Source organism: Rhinolophus hipposideros, assembly GCF_964194185.1.
Source record: "Rhinolophus hipposideros genome assembly, chromosome: 19".
In the NCBI taxonomy this organism is placed as follows: Eukaryota; Metazoa; Chordata; class Mammalia; order Chiroptera; family Rhinolophidae; genus Rhinolophus; species Rhinolophus hipposideros.
In genome coordinates this window covers 4,154,869-4,170,079 of record NC_138065.1, presented here as the reverse complement: position 1 = coordinate 4,170,079, position 15,211 = coordinate 4,154,869, and the positions used below count along the sequence as shown (strand labels likewise).

The following is a 15,211-nucleotide window of genomic DNA, read 5'->3' as shown; positions in this document are numbered from 1 at the left end:
TTATTTTTTTAATTAAAGTTTATCGGGGTAACAATTGTTAGTAAAGTTACGTAGATTTCAAGAAGGTTTTCTAATAACAGCTAAAATTTATTCAGTGTTTACTGTGTGTCAGACACCACTAAATGCTAAACGCCTCATTTAATGCTCCCACCAGCTCTTGGAAGTAAGTACTATTATCATCTCCATTCTACCGATGAGGAAACAGATATGGAGAGGCGAAAGGACTTGTTCACAGTTACATATGTAGTAAGTGTTGGAATCAGGATCTGAAGGAAGTCAGTCTGCCTTCAGAGCCCATTCTTTTGAGCACGGTTCCAGGCTGCATGTATACATATTTGTAGATGCTAACATTACAAGAGAACAGACACTTCTCAGCGCGGTGTCCAGGTTCTTGCCGTCTCGGGCAAATAATTGAACGAGACACAGAAATACAGTGGTGAAAGTGCAGTTTATTAGGAGCAAATGTACACTCCAAAGGGATAGGAGCAGCGCCAAACAACACTGTGGCTCAAGAGGCGTCTACTGGTGAGGACTTGGAGTTTTTATTTCCTTCTCTTCTAGAATGGGCTACTCCTCTCTGGGTGTGGGGTCTCTTGATTGACACTTATGATTGACAAGAGACTATTACCTCATCTTTTTATTTATTTATTATTTTATTGGACCCTAGAGAAAGACCACATTTTCTTTTTTAAGATTTTTATTAGGGAAGGGGAACAGGGCTTTATTGGGGAACAGTGAGTACTTCCAGGACTTTTTTCCAAGTCAAGTTGTTCTTTCAATCTTAGTTGTGGAGGGTGCCGTTCAGCTTCAAGTTGTTGTCCTTTCAGTCTTAGTTGTGGAGGGCACAGCTCAGCTCCAGGTCCAGTTGCCATTGCTAGTTGCAGGGAGCACAGCCCACCATCCCTTGCGGGAGTCAAACCAGCAACTTCGTGGTTGAGAGCCCTCGCTCCAACCACCTGAGCCATCTGGTCACCCACCTGGAAGCTCAGCGGCAGCTCATTGACTTCATTCTAGTTGTGGAGGGCGCAGCTCGCTGGCCCATGTAGGAATTGAACAGACATCCCTGTTGCCAGAGCTCGCGCTTTAACCAACTGAGCCACCAGTCAGCCCTACCTCATCTTTTCAGATTTTGCAAGTTCCTTCCCAGAATCCAGTCTGTTATAATGATAGTAATGAACTTCCGGGCATATGCATGATATTATAATGATGATATAATGAGCTAAGGTGAGAGGAAGGTTGTTGTAACCTTTACTGTGCAGGTGTCAGTGACCAGTCTAATCTAGTTAAGTAGTTTGTGTCTTCTAGTGTCTTCACAGCGTTTAATGGTTATGGTAGATAAGGGGAAAATATGGGCGTAGAGGGGAGGTTTCTGGGCAGTCACTCTTCGTAGGCTGTTTTGAATGTGCAGGAATGTTTGGAGACCCCATTCCTGTCTCTATCTGCCTGCCTTATTTCCCCCTGAGAGGCGTGATCCCCGTAAATCTCTATGGGAAGTTGAGGGACAGAAGGTCTCTTCTGTATCTGCTTCCTGCTGAACGTGGTCGTTGTCCCTACCTATTGGGGATTCACGGAACTCTCGCCCTATCTGATCTTAGATAAGAGGGAGGGGTCTCAAGATCTGCCTGGAAGACCAGTTTACCTCTTTGGTTGTGATGTACTGGAAGCCTTTCTTGGGCATCAGTTGTATCCTGATGGCCCCTAGATAAGGAGAGATGGATTTTAGTTATAGATTAAAAGCTCTGGCCCAAGGAGCAGGACTCAAAGTTACTGACGCAGGGTGACTACGTGATGGAAAGTCCATTCAGCTGCATGGAGCCTGTAGCTTTTTCCTCTGGTTTAACTGGTCGTTCAGGTGTTGTTGTTCACCCGGAGCTGGGCCTAGAACAGCCTGGAAAGAATGCTGGGCCACAATGATTATAATCAACACGCATAAATCACAAGCTTCTGGGTAATTATCTGATTCAGGCTAGGAACAATCTTTTGTTTAAGATTAAAAATTTGATTTAAAAGTGATTAGGACCAAGGATTAGGGAGCTAAAAAACTAGGGAAAAGGAGACTTAAAATTCCTATAGTGAGGGGGCTCTCCTGTATCAGTAATATACAAGTATGGGTATAAACTGATGGAAAGATACTCCAAACATCACTGTTTGGCCTGAAGGGGAATATAGAGCACTTTGATTATAAAAGGAGTTTGGGGTAAATTATGTTAGCTTAGGAATTTGCAGGTGGCAGGACATAATTAGAAGCTTTAGCAAACGGAGAAAAAGTATTATAGTTATGAAAAGGAGATTATTTTGACAACATTATAGAAAGGTGAGGTTGAGTGGGTGAAAAGGCTGGAGATGGGGACAACTATTCATTTATGCCAGGTGTTGTGCTAAGAGCTGGGTATACAATGCTGAGCCAGGTATGATAGTCCTTGCCCTAAAGGTAATAATAAAAAAGGCCTGATAAACATCATTAAAATAATGGCAAATATTTATATAGAGCGTTATATGTGCTGAGGATTGTTCAAAGGGTCTCATAGATGTTACCTTTTAATCTCATAGCAACTCTGTCAGATAGGTATTATGGTTATCCCCATTTTACAGATGAAGAGATGGAGGCATTGAAAGGTTAATAATTTGCCCAACATTAAATAATGAGTGACGGAGCCGGGAGCTGAACCTAGGCTATCAGGATTCAGAATTTGCTCTTAGAAACTATCATATGTTGCCTACTAATATTGGGAGTGAAGTTTTGAAACCAACACAAGAATGCAAACCATAAAGGAAAATATTGATAAATTTAGCTACATTAATATAAAAAGCTTAAATTTATTTTTAAAACCACTATAAAAAGGATGCAAAGTCAAACTACAGATTGGGAGGACATATTTTCAAGACATATAACTGACCAAGGACTACCACCTGGAATTTATAAAGATCACCTAAAAATAAAGAAATGAATAACCACATAGAAAAACAGGCAGAGGAAATTAACAGGAATTTCACAAAATAAGCAGATATGGCTCACAAACATATGAAAAATTGTTCACTGTTTATAGTAATCAATTTGCATTTGCAAATTAAAACCACAATAAGAAACAATTTCATACCCACTGAACGGGCAAAAATTTAAGTCTGGCAGCACTGAGAGCTCTCATCCAAGCTGGTGGGAGTGTAATTTGGTACGACCATTTTGGAAAATAGTGTGGTATTATTTGGTAATGTTGAATATGTGCATATCTTATAATTCAGCAACCCTATTCCTAGACATATGCCTTGAAGAAAGAGACAAGATTTATTATCTCACCGCTTGCAATAGCAAAACCCTGGGACAACCCAAATGTCCATCAACAGTAGAATGATAAATTGTGGTATATTCATGATGGGTGTCACAGAGCAGTGGAAATGAATGAGCCACAGCTACATGCATGCACATGGATGAACTTCAGAAACTGAAAGAACAAAAACACAGAAGAAAACAAAGTGCAATGCAATTGAAAATATTTGACATAAAAAACTGAACAATGAAATGTTCCAATATTTTGCATTGTCAATATTTTCTATTTTAGCTCTTCTGAGAAGTATGTAGTGATACCACACGGTCTTAATTTGCATTTCCTTAATGGTTTATGATGTTGATAATCTCTTCATGTAATCATTTGCCATCTGTATATCCTCTTTGGTGAAATGTGAGTTCATGTCTTTTGCCCATTTTCTAATTGGAATGTTTGGGTTTTTACTGTTAAGATTTGAGAGTTTTTCATGTACTCTGGATACAAATTCTTTGTCAGATATGTTATGTGTCCTTTAGATATAACCCCTGTAGTCTTCAGTAATTTTTTTGCTTTGTGGTATTAAAAGTGCTCAAGGTTCATCTTGTTGAATGGAATGTTAAGATTCTAGAAATATATAGAAATGATGAACCTTTTGCTTCTGAAGAAGTTTGGTTATTGAAACATGGGGCAGACCCCTAGGAGAGAAACTTCTGGTAAGACCCAGTGAATGCCAAGGCCCCTATACCTCCTGAATCATCCCAAGCACCTCCTGGATAATGTTTTATTCATTCACGCACACTCTGTGCTGATGTCCCAGCTGGGTGCTGTGCATAAGCTGGGAGTTTCCATTCCATGTGACATATGTTCGTGCTGTGTTAACAGCAGGAGGCCCCTAACCTGGAGAGGACAGAGAAGGAGGCTTTGCACAGGCTGTGACAACCTGGTCCAGATGGCAGGTAAGGCAGGAGGAGGGAATTAGGGTTCAAGTTGAGGAAAAGAGCTCGGGAGCATGATCAAAAGACCTCAAAGGGAAAGAAAGTGTGATTAGTTCTTGGCGGGGACCAGGCCACCTTGGGGGTTCTAGGCGGCTCCAATGTTTAAAACAAACTGACCTTTGAGGAAAACAGGTAAGAAGGTTGGTTAATGCCTGTATGCTGCCTGGTCTTACCTTGGGTAGAGAATAAAGGAGTCAATAGAATTACCAGTTGGTTGCTGTCTCAGGTTCCTGAACCTTCCATCTCGTACCTTTTATGAAGAATTAAAGAGTAGCACAGGGAAAGGAGACATCTGACTTGGGCCAAGTTCTGAAACACTGTCCAGGCGAGGAGACAAGCGTGGCAGGGCCTGGTCTGTTGACTGGGTTCACATTGATGTCAGCCCTCCTGCATGGTGATGATCCGGTCGCCCAGGTAGGAGGTGACACACCTAACATCCCACAACTGTGAGTCTCACTGGCAGTGGAAATAGATTACACTGTCTGCTTCAGGGGTGTAGGGTGTCTCCTGTGTGTGAGGGGCCCATGACACCGTCCTGGGGTGGTGGGATTGTAGGTTCACTAAAACAAAGCGCGGATTAAAAAAAAGTTTAGAAACAGCAATTGACATTCTCTGTCCCCAGGTGTGCTTGTGACAACCGCAAGGAAAATCCTTAGGTTCTGTCTGGCCCTAAAAGTGAGATTTTGGCCCTATTAGCATACTGTTGGAATCACTGGTATGAACTAGGCTCCGTAACCCCAAGTCTTCTTCAGGACTTTCCCGTGCATGACACAAAGGGTCAGCAGAAGAAGGGTCACAGGCCCCACCCCCCAAAGACAAGGCGACCTAAGGAAAGGTTCACCAGTTTATTTCATGACGAAAGAATTTCCAGGAGCTCACATAAAACAGAACAGTGAACAACACACGACAGTTGTCGGTAAATGGAGCCTCCTCTCACTACTTTTCAGCAGCCTCAGCTTGGCTCTGGTAGGATGGTGGCAGAGAAAGAGAGAGAGTGAGAGAGAGAGAGAGAGAGAGAGAGAGAGAGAGAGAGAGAGAGAGAGAGAGGCGTGAGCCAGGTCTCTGTGGAAGTGAGGGCTCAGAATGTGGCGGCGCTTCAGAGCCAGATGTCAGAGCTGCAGTCGCCCCCAGGGTAGCGGAGCTCATGGGCCAGGGCTGGGCCGAGGGGCTCCTTGCCAAAGTCCACCAGGAAGTTGGGATTCAACGTCAGCCCTCCCTTTACTGTGTCTACATCAATCTGCAGCATAACGGAGCCTTCCCTGGGGGTAGACACAAGGGGAGAAGAGAGAGGTCAGAGGGGGCAGTCCCTTTCCCCAGGACTGTGTGAGCGCAGACGTGGGGGGCTCCTGTGCACTGGGCAGGGGCTGTGGGTGGGACTGGTGGGGTGCCCGAGGAGTCTTCAGAAAGCCAATGCCCCGCCTGGGAGAGGAGGGCCAGAGAGGGGAGCCTGGGCTCTGTGCTCCTCACCTGATGAGATCAGGATAAAACTGCTTGTCCCAGGCACTGTACAGCGATGTGGTGACGTAGAGACGCTTCCCGTCCAGGCTAAGCTGGATCATCTGAGGGCCTCCGGCCACCTGTTTGCCCTTGGGAAAGCCAGGGGTCAGTCCCCAGGGCAATACACGGATCCCAGGAGGGGCTCAGGGGACCATGGGAGCCTGAGCATGCTCAGATGCTGCCTCCCCCTCCTCCCCTTCTCCAGCCTGGACCTGAGGGCGCCCAGGAACTGGGGGAGATCCTCACCTTGACCACCAGGGGTTCTGGCTGGGAATTTAGCTCCTGGTCGTCCAGCACTTGCACAGGGCCATCCTTCAGGATGCTGCCCCCCAGGAAAATCTGAGTGGGAAAGGGCAGAGAATGAAGGAGAACAAGGGTGAGAGGGGAGGCCAGGGCAGGAAGAGCAGCCTGCATTGGCCAGGACCCTCACCCTCCTTCCCGTTCCCACGTGTTCCCACAGAAGGAGAAGGCTCCCCACCATTCTGGCCTACACCATCCCTCAGTCCCCCTTTCGCCCCCGTTTTTGCCTTTCCTGCACCTCCCTGATTATTCCCCAGCCCCTTCACACCCTCTCCCTCATGCAGCCTCTCTTCTTTGCCTCCCTCCTTCCCTTTCCCCATCCTGCTAGGGGGGCACACCTGTCCCGTGAGGCGGGGCCTCTGCGGGTCAGAGACATCATACTGCCGAATGTCCCCGTGCAGCCAGTTGCTGAAGTAGAGGAAGTGGTCATCCAGGGACAGCAGGATGTCAGTGATCAGGCCTGGGGTGGAGGTGGGGGGCAGTTCAGAGGTTTTAAGCACCCCCGACCCCAGGCTAAGAGCAACCTTCTGATCCCCACCCTCCCCTGGGCACGCACCTGGCATTTCAGGGAGCATCCAGCCCTTCACTTTCTTGGGGGGCACCTGGATCACCTTCTCTGCTGACCAAGTGCCATCCTGCATGGGGTCAGGAGGCAGATATGTGAGCCTGTCAGAGCTGAGGGTGATGGCGGGTCTGGGTCTGCCAGGGCCTACTGTCTATAGGGAGACTGGATACCGGGCCTCCGTGCTACTAGGTTGTAGTTCCTACGCAGGCCCCCAAGTCAGGGACACGTCTGCTTTAGCTTTGCCTTCCCAGCACCTACATAGTCCCTCACATAAAGCGTCCACAGTATCTTCCAAATGAATGAATATGACCAGTTAGAGTTACAGCGGAAGTAGCTGAGCACTGAGAGCAGAGAGGCAGGTGTGTGGCCCTGGGGAATCTGGGCTGAGGGAGCCCAGCAGAGGCACCGGGTCACCCCCAGGGCGAGGGGAGTGTCATGACCACAGAAGCCTGGGCTGGCATGCTGACAGAACTGCTGGGGGTCAGGGCCAGAGGGTGCATGTCACCTTATTCTTGAAGAAGCGCTGGATGGTGGAGCTGAGGGCACAGCCCACGAATCCCTGAGCTGCGGCTGGGTTGTGCAGGAAGCGGATCTCCAGGGGGATGAGCCCATCCTGTAATGGCAGGGTCTGCACGATCTCACGGCGTTGCCAGTCCCACACGTATAAGTGGCTTCCATACAGTCCTGTGCGGCCCAGGGGGCAGTGGAAGAGCTCAGGATTGGAGGCAGGAGGCCATGGGCAATGGCTGGGGCCCGGGACAGGGCGGAGGTTGAAAATGGGTTGGAGGGACCAGAAGGATGCTGGAGGAAGTGAGAGCACTCAACACATCCTCAACCTTCACTCAAGAGTTGGGTCCACGCGAGGGAAGGGAGAGGGCTGCAGAGTGCAGTTTGGGAGCAGAGAGAGGTGTGTGTGCCCAGGCTCCCGCCCACCCATGGGGACGTTCTCACCTGCCTCTACATCAGCGGGGTTGAAGCCATCTCTTAAAACATTGGGCGCTCCCCATGCAGTGCTGATCATGACATTGTGTCGAGGCTGGTACCAGAAGTCATAGCCCAAAGGCGCAGCTCCCCCAGGCTGCTCCCATGTGCCCTTCACCTCAAATGTCTCTCCGTTCAGCAGCACAAAACCCCCTGAGAAGGGTAGGAAGTAGGGTGGCAGAAGAGTGTCTCACCCCCGGCCATGCCCAGGAGGCCCCAAGTCCATTGCCTGGTGCCCCTCCTACCATTGGGTTTGTCAGCTCCTTAAACACACGTGTCCAAAGGGCCCCATCCAAACTATTGGGTGGGAAGTGGGGACTTATTCTGGTTCCCCTGCCTCCCATCAACTTTTTGCTCCTCTCAGACCCAAGGGAAAATTTCTCCCGTTGAGCCGAGAGGTCTCCGGGACCCAGCATCCTGTGTGTCTCCCACTTCCAGTGTGGGATTCCTGCCAGAGCCTAAGCTCTGCTCACTCTATTTTTTTATTATAGAGCAGACAGGTTATATGTATTCACAATTCAACATGAATGTTCATTATGTTTTTCCCTCTTGCTGAGTACGACACCTTGACACTTCTTTGCAAATACAAGTGGATGTCTACTCCTATGTGTTATGAAATCTAGGAATGCCATACTCCTCCAATCTCCTGGAAAAAGCAATTAAATACAGTATTTCCCGAAAATAAGACCTAGTCAGCCAATCAGCTCTAAAGTGTCTTTGGGAGGAAAAATTAATGTAAGACCCGGTCTTATTTTACTATAATATACGACTAGGTATATAATATAATATAATATAATATAATATAATATAATATAATATAATATAATGTAATGTAATGTAATGTAATGTAATGTAATATAATATAATATAATATAATACAATACAATATAATACATATAATATAATATAATACATATAATATAATATAATATAATATAATATAATACATATAATACATATAATAAATATAATGTAATACCGGGTCTTATATAACATAATATGATATAAGTCGGTACCAGACTTATTGATTTTTGCTTCAAAAGACTCATTAGAGGGGCGGCTGGATGGCTCAGTTGGTTAGAGAGTAAGCTCTGAACAACAGGGTTGCCAGTTAAATTCCTGCATGGGATGGTGGGCTGTGCCCCCTGCAACTAACAATGGCAACTGGACCCGGAGCTGAGCTGCGCCCTCCACAACTAAGACTGAAAGGACAACAACTTGACTTGGAAAACGTCCTGGAAGTACACACTGTTCCCAAATAAAGTCCTGTTCCCCTTCCCCAATAAAATCTTTAAAGAAAGAAAGAAAAGACACATTAGCGCTGACTGTCTGGCTAGGTCTTATTTTCAGGGAAACATGGTAGAATCTATGGCAGTTACGTTAACTGACCTTATCTGATATCTCACCCCAACATTGGACAGCAGGTTCCGATGAGATAAGTAAGGCTTGGAGAGAAGCCGCAGAGCGTGGTGATAGGACATGGATTCTGGGGTCAGACTGCTTGGTTTGAGTTCCAGCTCTGTGACTCACTAGCTGTACAACTTTAGGTAAGTTACTTAACCAACCTGTGCCCCGCTTCAAATCAGAGTAGCACCCATCTCCTAACTTATGTCTGTCATGTAATAGACATTTTATAAGTGTCAGCTCTGGTCATACCATAAAAGAAATAGCAAATGTGTAGAGTAAGGGCCCCAAGGACTGAGATTTGCTCATGAATTCACAAAGGCTGATACTAAATGTATGTGTTTCCTGGGGCCCTATCTGTGCTCACATGACCCACAGCTGCCTATAACTTTTAAGGGATTTCATCAGTGAAATCTTCATAGAAACAACTGAGACAACTAGAGTCAAGTAAAAAATTTACTTGACTAGTTTAAATACTGGATGAGACCCAATCCCCTGGTTTTCCCTGGAAGGTCATTCCCTCCCTTCTGCTGCTTGGGACCGGCTCCCCACAGATGTGCCTACAAGCAGGCACGTACCTTTGCCATTGCCCTTGGGGTCTCCCAGGCTGCTAATCATCACCTCCCCACTGGGCAGGCAGTGGCTGGTGTGAAAGTAGCCCAGGTTACACTTGGTGTGGATGTCCTTGGGCTCAATGACCTGGAGAAGGGTAAGGAACGGCATCAGGATCTCCCAGGGCTGGCACCCCCACTCCCTCCTCCTCCACTTCCCCACTTCCACCTGCTAACCCTGTCCCCTTTCCCTTCAACATGGACACAATTATCCCTGTGGGAATTGGGCAAGACGCAAGCTGGTCACTGCTGCAGAGCAGTTTGGGAGAGTGAGAGTCATGGCTGACGCCCCAGGCAGAAAGCACTGACTACTCTCCACCACTGTCTGTCCCCTATGGGACCATAAGCTCCTCCTGGGCTGGGCTGATGCCAGCGTCAACTTTGTCCCCCAGCAGCCAGCGGTGAGTGCTGGCCGAAGAGAGTGCTCAGCGAAGTGATGAAAGGAAGGTGCAGGTCCTGTGTAAGGGAAGCCCTGGGCTCCGAACTGGCTGGGAAAATGGCCCCTTCCCCACTCAGAGTGAAAACAAGAACAGCCCCTTTCCCCCCACCTCCAGTTCCCAGCCCTGGTGCTGTATTGTGACTACCCAGAATGCCACCTGGATGGTGACCACCGAGAACGCCACCCCAGTAGCTGTCCTCTAGTCCGTGCTACATAGTCCAGACCCTGCCCCATAGCTGGAGGCAGCTGACCTAGGCATGGCTTCCTGCCCATTGGCTGCCCAGGGTGCTGGGTCCACGAGGGCAAAGAACATACCTTGTGCAGCTTGGGGGCTCGGGGTTCAGTGCCCACGTCTACCACATAGATGCGGGAAGAGATGAGAGAGGGCAGCACCAGCTTGGTGCGGGCCTTGGTGATGTCCCCATAGCAGCTGCTGCATGTGTTCCAGCCTGAGTGATGCAGTTCGTCCTTCAGGTGGGGCATGGGTAGACGGTGGATGACCTGGGATGGGAAAGGAGCATTATGGGAAAGGTCCATGGTGCTCACCTGGACCACTTGTGAGAAAGCTGCCCACAGGACCCACTGTGGCTTTCAACAGCCTCCTGGAACCCCGTGGTACAACCGGCACCTCCACACCCAGGAAGGGTGCAGAAGGATGGAGCTGGGGAAGGGCAGCCCCAGGGCCAGTGCCAGAGGGCAGGTTGCAGCGCACTCTGCTCCCGAGTGTCACCTCACCTGGCAATACTGGGGAGACTTGGGGTCCACGTCCACTGTGGCTAGATAATCCGGGGCCTCGATGCCAGTGTTTCGGTAAATACAGGGCAGGTAGACAATTTTCTCCCTCGGTCCTGGGGATAGAAAGCAGACAGTGGGGATGGTAGAGAGGGTATGGCGGGGTTGAGAGGAATGGCAGGGTCAGCACTGGGTTTGCCTAAGGGTGGAGTCAGAATTTGAGGTCCCCCCCAGCTGTGCCACCAGTAGAGGGCGCCTGGTCTCAGAGGCCCTTCCTAGGGTGCTGGGTCTCATACTTTAAGCACGTACCCTTCATGGCCTCTAGTGGGGTCGAGTACCCAGGTCCACACTCTGCGCATTTCGTAGCTGTGGAAACAATGAGGCCTGTTAGCTGGTTCCGCTCTTGATGATGAAGGTGGCTTTGCTGCAGACTTCAGACACCCCTGGCCCGCGGCCAAGGCAGGTGCGCTGTCCTAGGTCCCTCCCACTCCAGCCCCATCCTTCCCACCATCCTCCCTGCCCCTCAAAGCCCTGACAGTGTGTGCTTGTGGCGGGAAGTGCTGTGGAGATATGACCTGAAGGCGGATGGACACTCAACAGGACGCAGGGGAGGGCAGGAGGGCCCGTGCACCAGAGGTGGGTGGTGCAGTGGTTGTGACACACGTGGGTCCCCTCCCAGCTGGTCACTGATGAAGCATGGGGACTTGGACACATCACTTAACCTGCCTGGTCCCAGTTTCCACATCACCTGTGAAAGGAGGGTAATAAGAATGCCACCGTGGGCTTTTATGAGAAGGAACCAAGAAGGGGCCGGCATGTGTGCAGCTCCATGCTTGCTGTGGCAGCCAGGAAACCCTGCTGTGCGTATGTGAGGAGAGGCCAAGTGCAGAGCCAGACAGCTCCCTTCACTGAAAGCTGTCTATCCAGGGACTGGGGCACTTCCTGCTTTTCTCCCCTCTGGATCCTGACCCAGGCCGAGGGTCTGGTAAGGGACAGGAGGCTGAAGTTCAAGGCTGCAGGGCTGACAGCCCCTGGATGTCCTTAGACCAGTTCCCACCCCTGGGTGGGTCCCACTTCCATTATCTGTAAAGTAGGGTGTTTGGCCCACCTCTGGAGAGCGCAGAGGCCCACCCACCAGAGCTGTAGTAGTGGCTCTCCTGTCCCCTTGAAGGCTCAGAAGAGCAGCCTGACTGCTCTGGGAAGTCAGCTGCTGAGGAGGGCTGCCAGGAGCAGGAATGTGGGGTTTGGGGCCTGACCAGGATGGAGGGCTGAGGAAAACAGAGGGAGCTGCAAGCTGAAGGAAATCCCGGACTGGAAGTCGCAGGACTGGGCACTCCAACCGGTCCTGTTCCAGGCCAGTCTGGCCATTCTCCTGACAGCTGGGGGGGCCGCACGTGGGGAGCTCTGAGTAGCCTGGGTCGAGCTGGCGCTGGTGCCTGGGCCCAGGCCCTCAGACAGGGAGCAGGCCCCCTACTCTCTGCAGCCAAGGATTTCAGATGCTGTCATCCAGCATCAGCGTTTTAGAATCCAAAGATCTGGTTTCAAGATCCAGGTTTGAGATTTATTCTCCATTTTCTCTCTTTCATTTGACCTTCTCTAAGTGGCTAGAAGATCAAATAAGACAATGTGTGCTGGAGTACTTTTACAGAAGAGGAAGTGTGTAAATACAGGTAGGGCCATGCCAGAAAGGGAGGATCCCAGGCAGTACTGGGTTCCCAGAATGGGGGTGAGGGTGGAGACTGGGTGAGAGGAAGGTCCACCATAGGAATTCAGGAGCCTTGCTGTGCTGCACAAGCTGTGGCAGGGCTTTGCAGGGGAGGAGAGGGGGCAGGGAAGGAGGGGCTGCGCACTGACTGGCAAGGAGAGTCAGCACTCCAGAGGGGAACACAGGCAAAACTGAGCAAAGCCAACGGGGCCTGAGAGAAGTGGGGTGTGAAGGAGGGGGCTCCGCCTGTGCCACCTTGGCCCCCACCCCCCACTCAGCCTCCCACCCCTGCTGTGAGCATCAGTCCTCTTTCTGGAGAACACCCTCCTCTCTTTAGCATATAGGCAAGACCTCTGAGCCTCTGTTTTGAGATGAACCCAGGGAAAGTGTTCCCAGCGCCAGGCTGGCTGCTGAGCATTCGGCCTGCCCATCCAAGGGGACAGGAACCTCAACATTCCAACCAGACCCAGACTCCTCAGATGTCCATTCCCATCAATGGGGTAATAGCAGGACTTTGGGACTGAGAGGGTGGGAGGCATTGCAACAGGCCGCAGCGAAAGTGTGGGCTCCCTGATTCCCCCCACAGAGTGTCTGGTGATTGGGGAGCTAGAGAGCAACCCCAGGCCTCGCATGGAAGGCCTGAGTTTCCTACTCCCTGCCTGGGGCTGAGGCAGGTTTGTGACAGCCAGGGACATAGAGGTTCCACCCAAGAATCCCGTACTGATTTTCTGAGCTGCAGAAAAGCACAGTGACCCCAGGCTGCAGCTGGGGAGCTGGCAGGAGCCCAGGGTCATCTTTGCCAGCAGACTCTCTAGCTTCCTTCTCAGGAACCTTCAGAACTCAGGCTAAGCTGAGAAATATATAGGTGGTGGCAGCGCTTCATTCCATAACCAGCTCCCACATCCATCCCCACCCAGGATTTCTTCACTTTCTGTAGGGGGGGCAAAAGGGGGCACTGTGAGGTTGTGGTGGTCTGAAGCCCCCTCCTTACCCATGTTGCTGGCTGGTACGCTTTGGTCCTGCCGGTCTGCCAGGGGAGGGCAGACAAGGGAAGCTGAGCTGGTGGCAGAGGCAGGCAATGCCCAGGAGGCTGTGCAGGGAAGGGGCAAAGGGAAGGAATTTATATGACCAGTGGGGCTGGGCGGGGCTGGAGGAGGGCCAGGGCTGCAGCCCAGGGTGAATGAGGAAGGGCAGCTGGCCAGGAAACTCACATGGCCTGGGCGGCTGCTGTTTCAGCTCTGGGGGGTATGTGCGTGTGCATGCGTGTGTGCAGGCATGTGTGTGCCGTGTATATGCAGCCCTGTGCTGTGCGTGTGCATGCATGTCTTTCATGGGTGCCTGGGCATGTGTGAGTGTGTGTGCGTCACGCACATGTTCCTGGCCATCCAAACGCTCATCTGTGTACTTGGACCTGTCTTGTGGCATTTAGGGGGACCCAGGGCGGTGGGCCTGATTGCTCCTATGGCCACAGCCAGATAGGCCCTCCCTGATGTTATCCCAGACCTGCTCCAACAGGCACCGCCCTACCCTCCCAAGGCCTGCAAACCCATGTGTTCCTGCCACAGCTGCCCGACAGGAAGCAGGACTGGCTGGAATGTCCAGGTTCCACTTTCTCAGGCCCATTCATTTCCCCTGAGCTTTGAAATGGAAGAAAATTCCTCAATGTCCAATTGTTAGCCCCTCATCCTCAGGGGGACAGGGGGACGGAGCCTCCCCATCATGTCCCAACCTGGTTTGTCCCCAGGGTTGAGGAGCCCAGCAGATGCCACCGTCCTTAGCTGACCTATGACAAGTCACAAAACTCTCAGGGTCTTCTCCTATCCAGGAGGGAGTCCTCCAGCTGGAGGATTCATGACTGCCAGAATGCTGGGCCTGTTAGTATAGTGTCCCAGGGACATGCCATGGCCCCCAGGCAAATGACAACTGCTTGCTGAAGAACCCACCAGGGTTGAGGCTCCATCTGTGAACTCTCTCTGGGGCCGCTCTCCTCCAGAGAAGCTGGGGTTTGAAGGGCTGGACAAGGGAACCCCCCTAAATTGGTCTCCATCCTGACGCCTAGGCTCCTTTTTCCCTCAAAGGTGGCTGCCTGACAGGGTCACTCCTGCCCCACTCTTCTAGGAAACTGCTGACTCTGTGTCTACAAAGCCATTTTCCTCTCCTTGGAGTGACATTTTTATTGGATAGTGAAAGGGACCAAGTGTGGGCTTGAGATTTCCAGGAGAAACAGCCAAGGTTTCTTAAGCAGGTGGATGGAAGGAGAGTAGAATTGGTCCTCGGTGTGAAGGTGCTCTGCCCTCCTGGGTCCCATGGTGAGGGGTCATGTGCCCCAAAGGAAGATCCTCAGTGGCGGCCCAAGGCAGGGTGCTCCCTTATCCCCACGTCGCTCACTGCCCTTGGTTTTTTCCCGGTCTGCATCCTCCCCATCGCATGTCAGACTGGCATGGTGTGTGTGTGTGTGTGTGTGTGTGTGTGTGTGTGTGTGTGCAGCTGTTCCCCACAGCCGCACCCCATGGCTACCTCTGCAGGCTGCTTCTTCCCCTTTACCTGCTTCCTGTCTCCTGGCTGCCCAACCTACCCTGCCCTCACCCTGTCCCCCACCCCCAACACCCACCCTACCCCCATTCCTCTTCTCCTGAGAGCTCCACCTCCTAGCTGCCCTGCATGCTCCTGTTTTCAGGCTACAGTAGCCCAACATCTAAGGTCTGAAAGAAGAAGAAAC

The 15,211-nt window shown here is 50.8% G+C and overlaps 1 protein-coding gene across 1 annotated transcript; it reads right to left on the bottom strand.

Moving 5' to 3' along the window:
* Positions 1 to 430: 430 nt before the first annotated feature.
* LOC308487395 (methanethiol oxidase) lies at positions 431 to 13,582 on the bottom strand. Its single transcript, XM_081025523.1, has 12 exons — positions 13,484 to 13,582; positions 11,097 to 11,153; positions 10,791 to 10,903; positions 10,371 to 10,556; positions 9,584 to 9,704; positions 7,572 to 7,754; positions 7,126 to 7,304; positions 6,612 to 6,690; positions 6,394 to 6,515; positions 6,002 to 6,094; positions 5,726 to 5,844; positions 431 to 5,517 (listed from the first exon to the last, which is right to left on the bottom strand). Exons 1-12 carry the CDS (start codon positions 13,485 to 13,487, stop codon positions 5,355 to 5,357), a joined length of 1,419 nt encoding a protein of 472 aa, XP_080881649.1. The 5' UTR covers positions 13,488 to 13,582; the 3' UTR covers positions 431 to 5,354.
* Between the last annotated feature and the right edge of the window lie 1,629 nt (positions 13,583 to 15,211).

Excerpts from the sequence above, each read along its gene's own strand:
- LOC308487395 (XM_081025523.1), bottom strand. Across the intron at positions 6,516-6,611 it reads GATGCTCCCTGAAATGCCAG|GCCTGATCACTGACATCCTG; the intron begins GTGCGTGCCCAG and ends CCTCCACCCCAG. Across the intron at positions 5,518-5,725 it reads TTTTATCCTGATCTCATCAG|GGAAGGCTCCGTTATGCTGC; the intron begins GTGAGGAGCACA and ends GTCTACCCCCAG.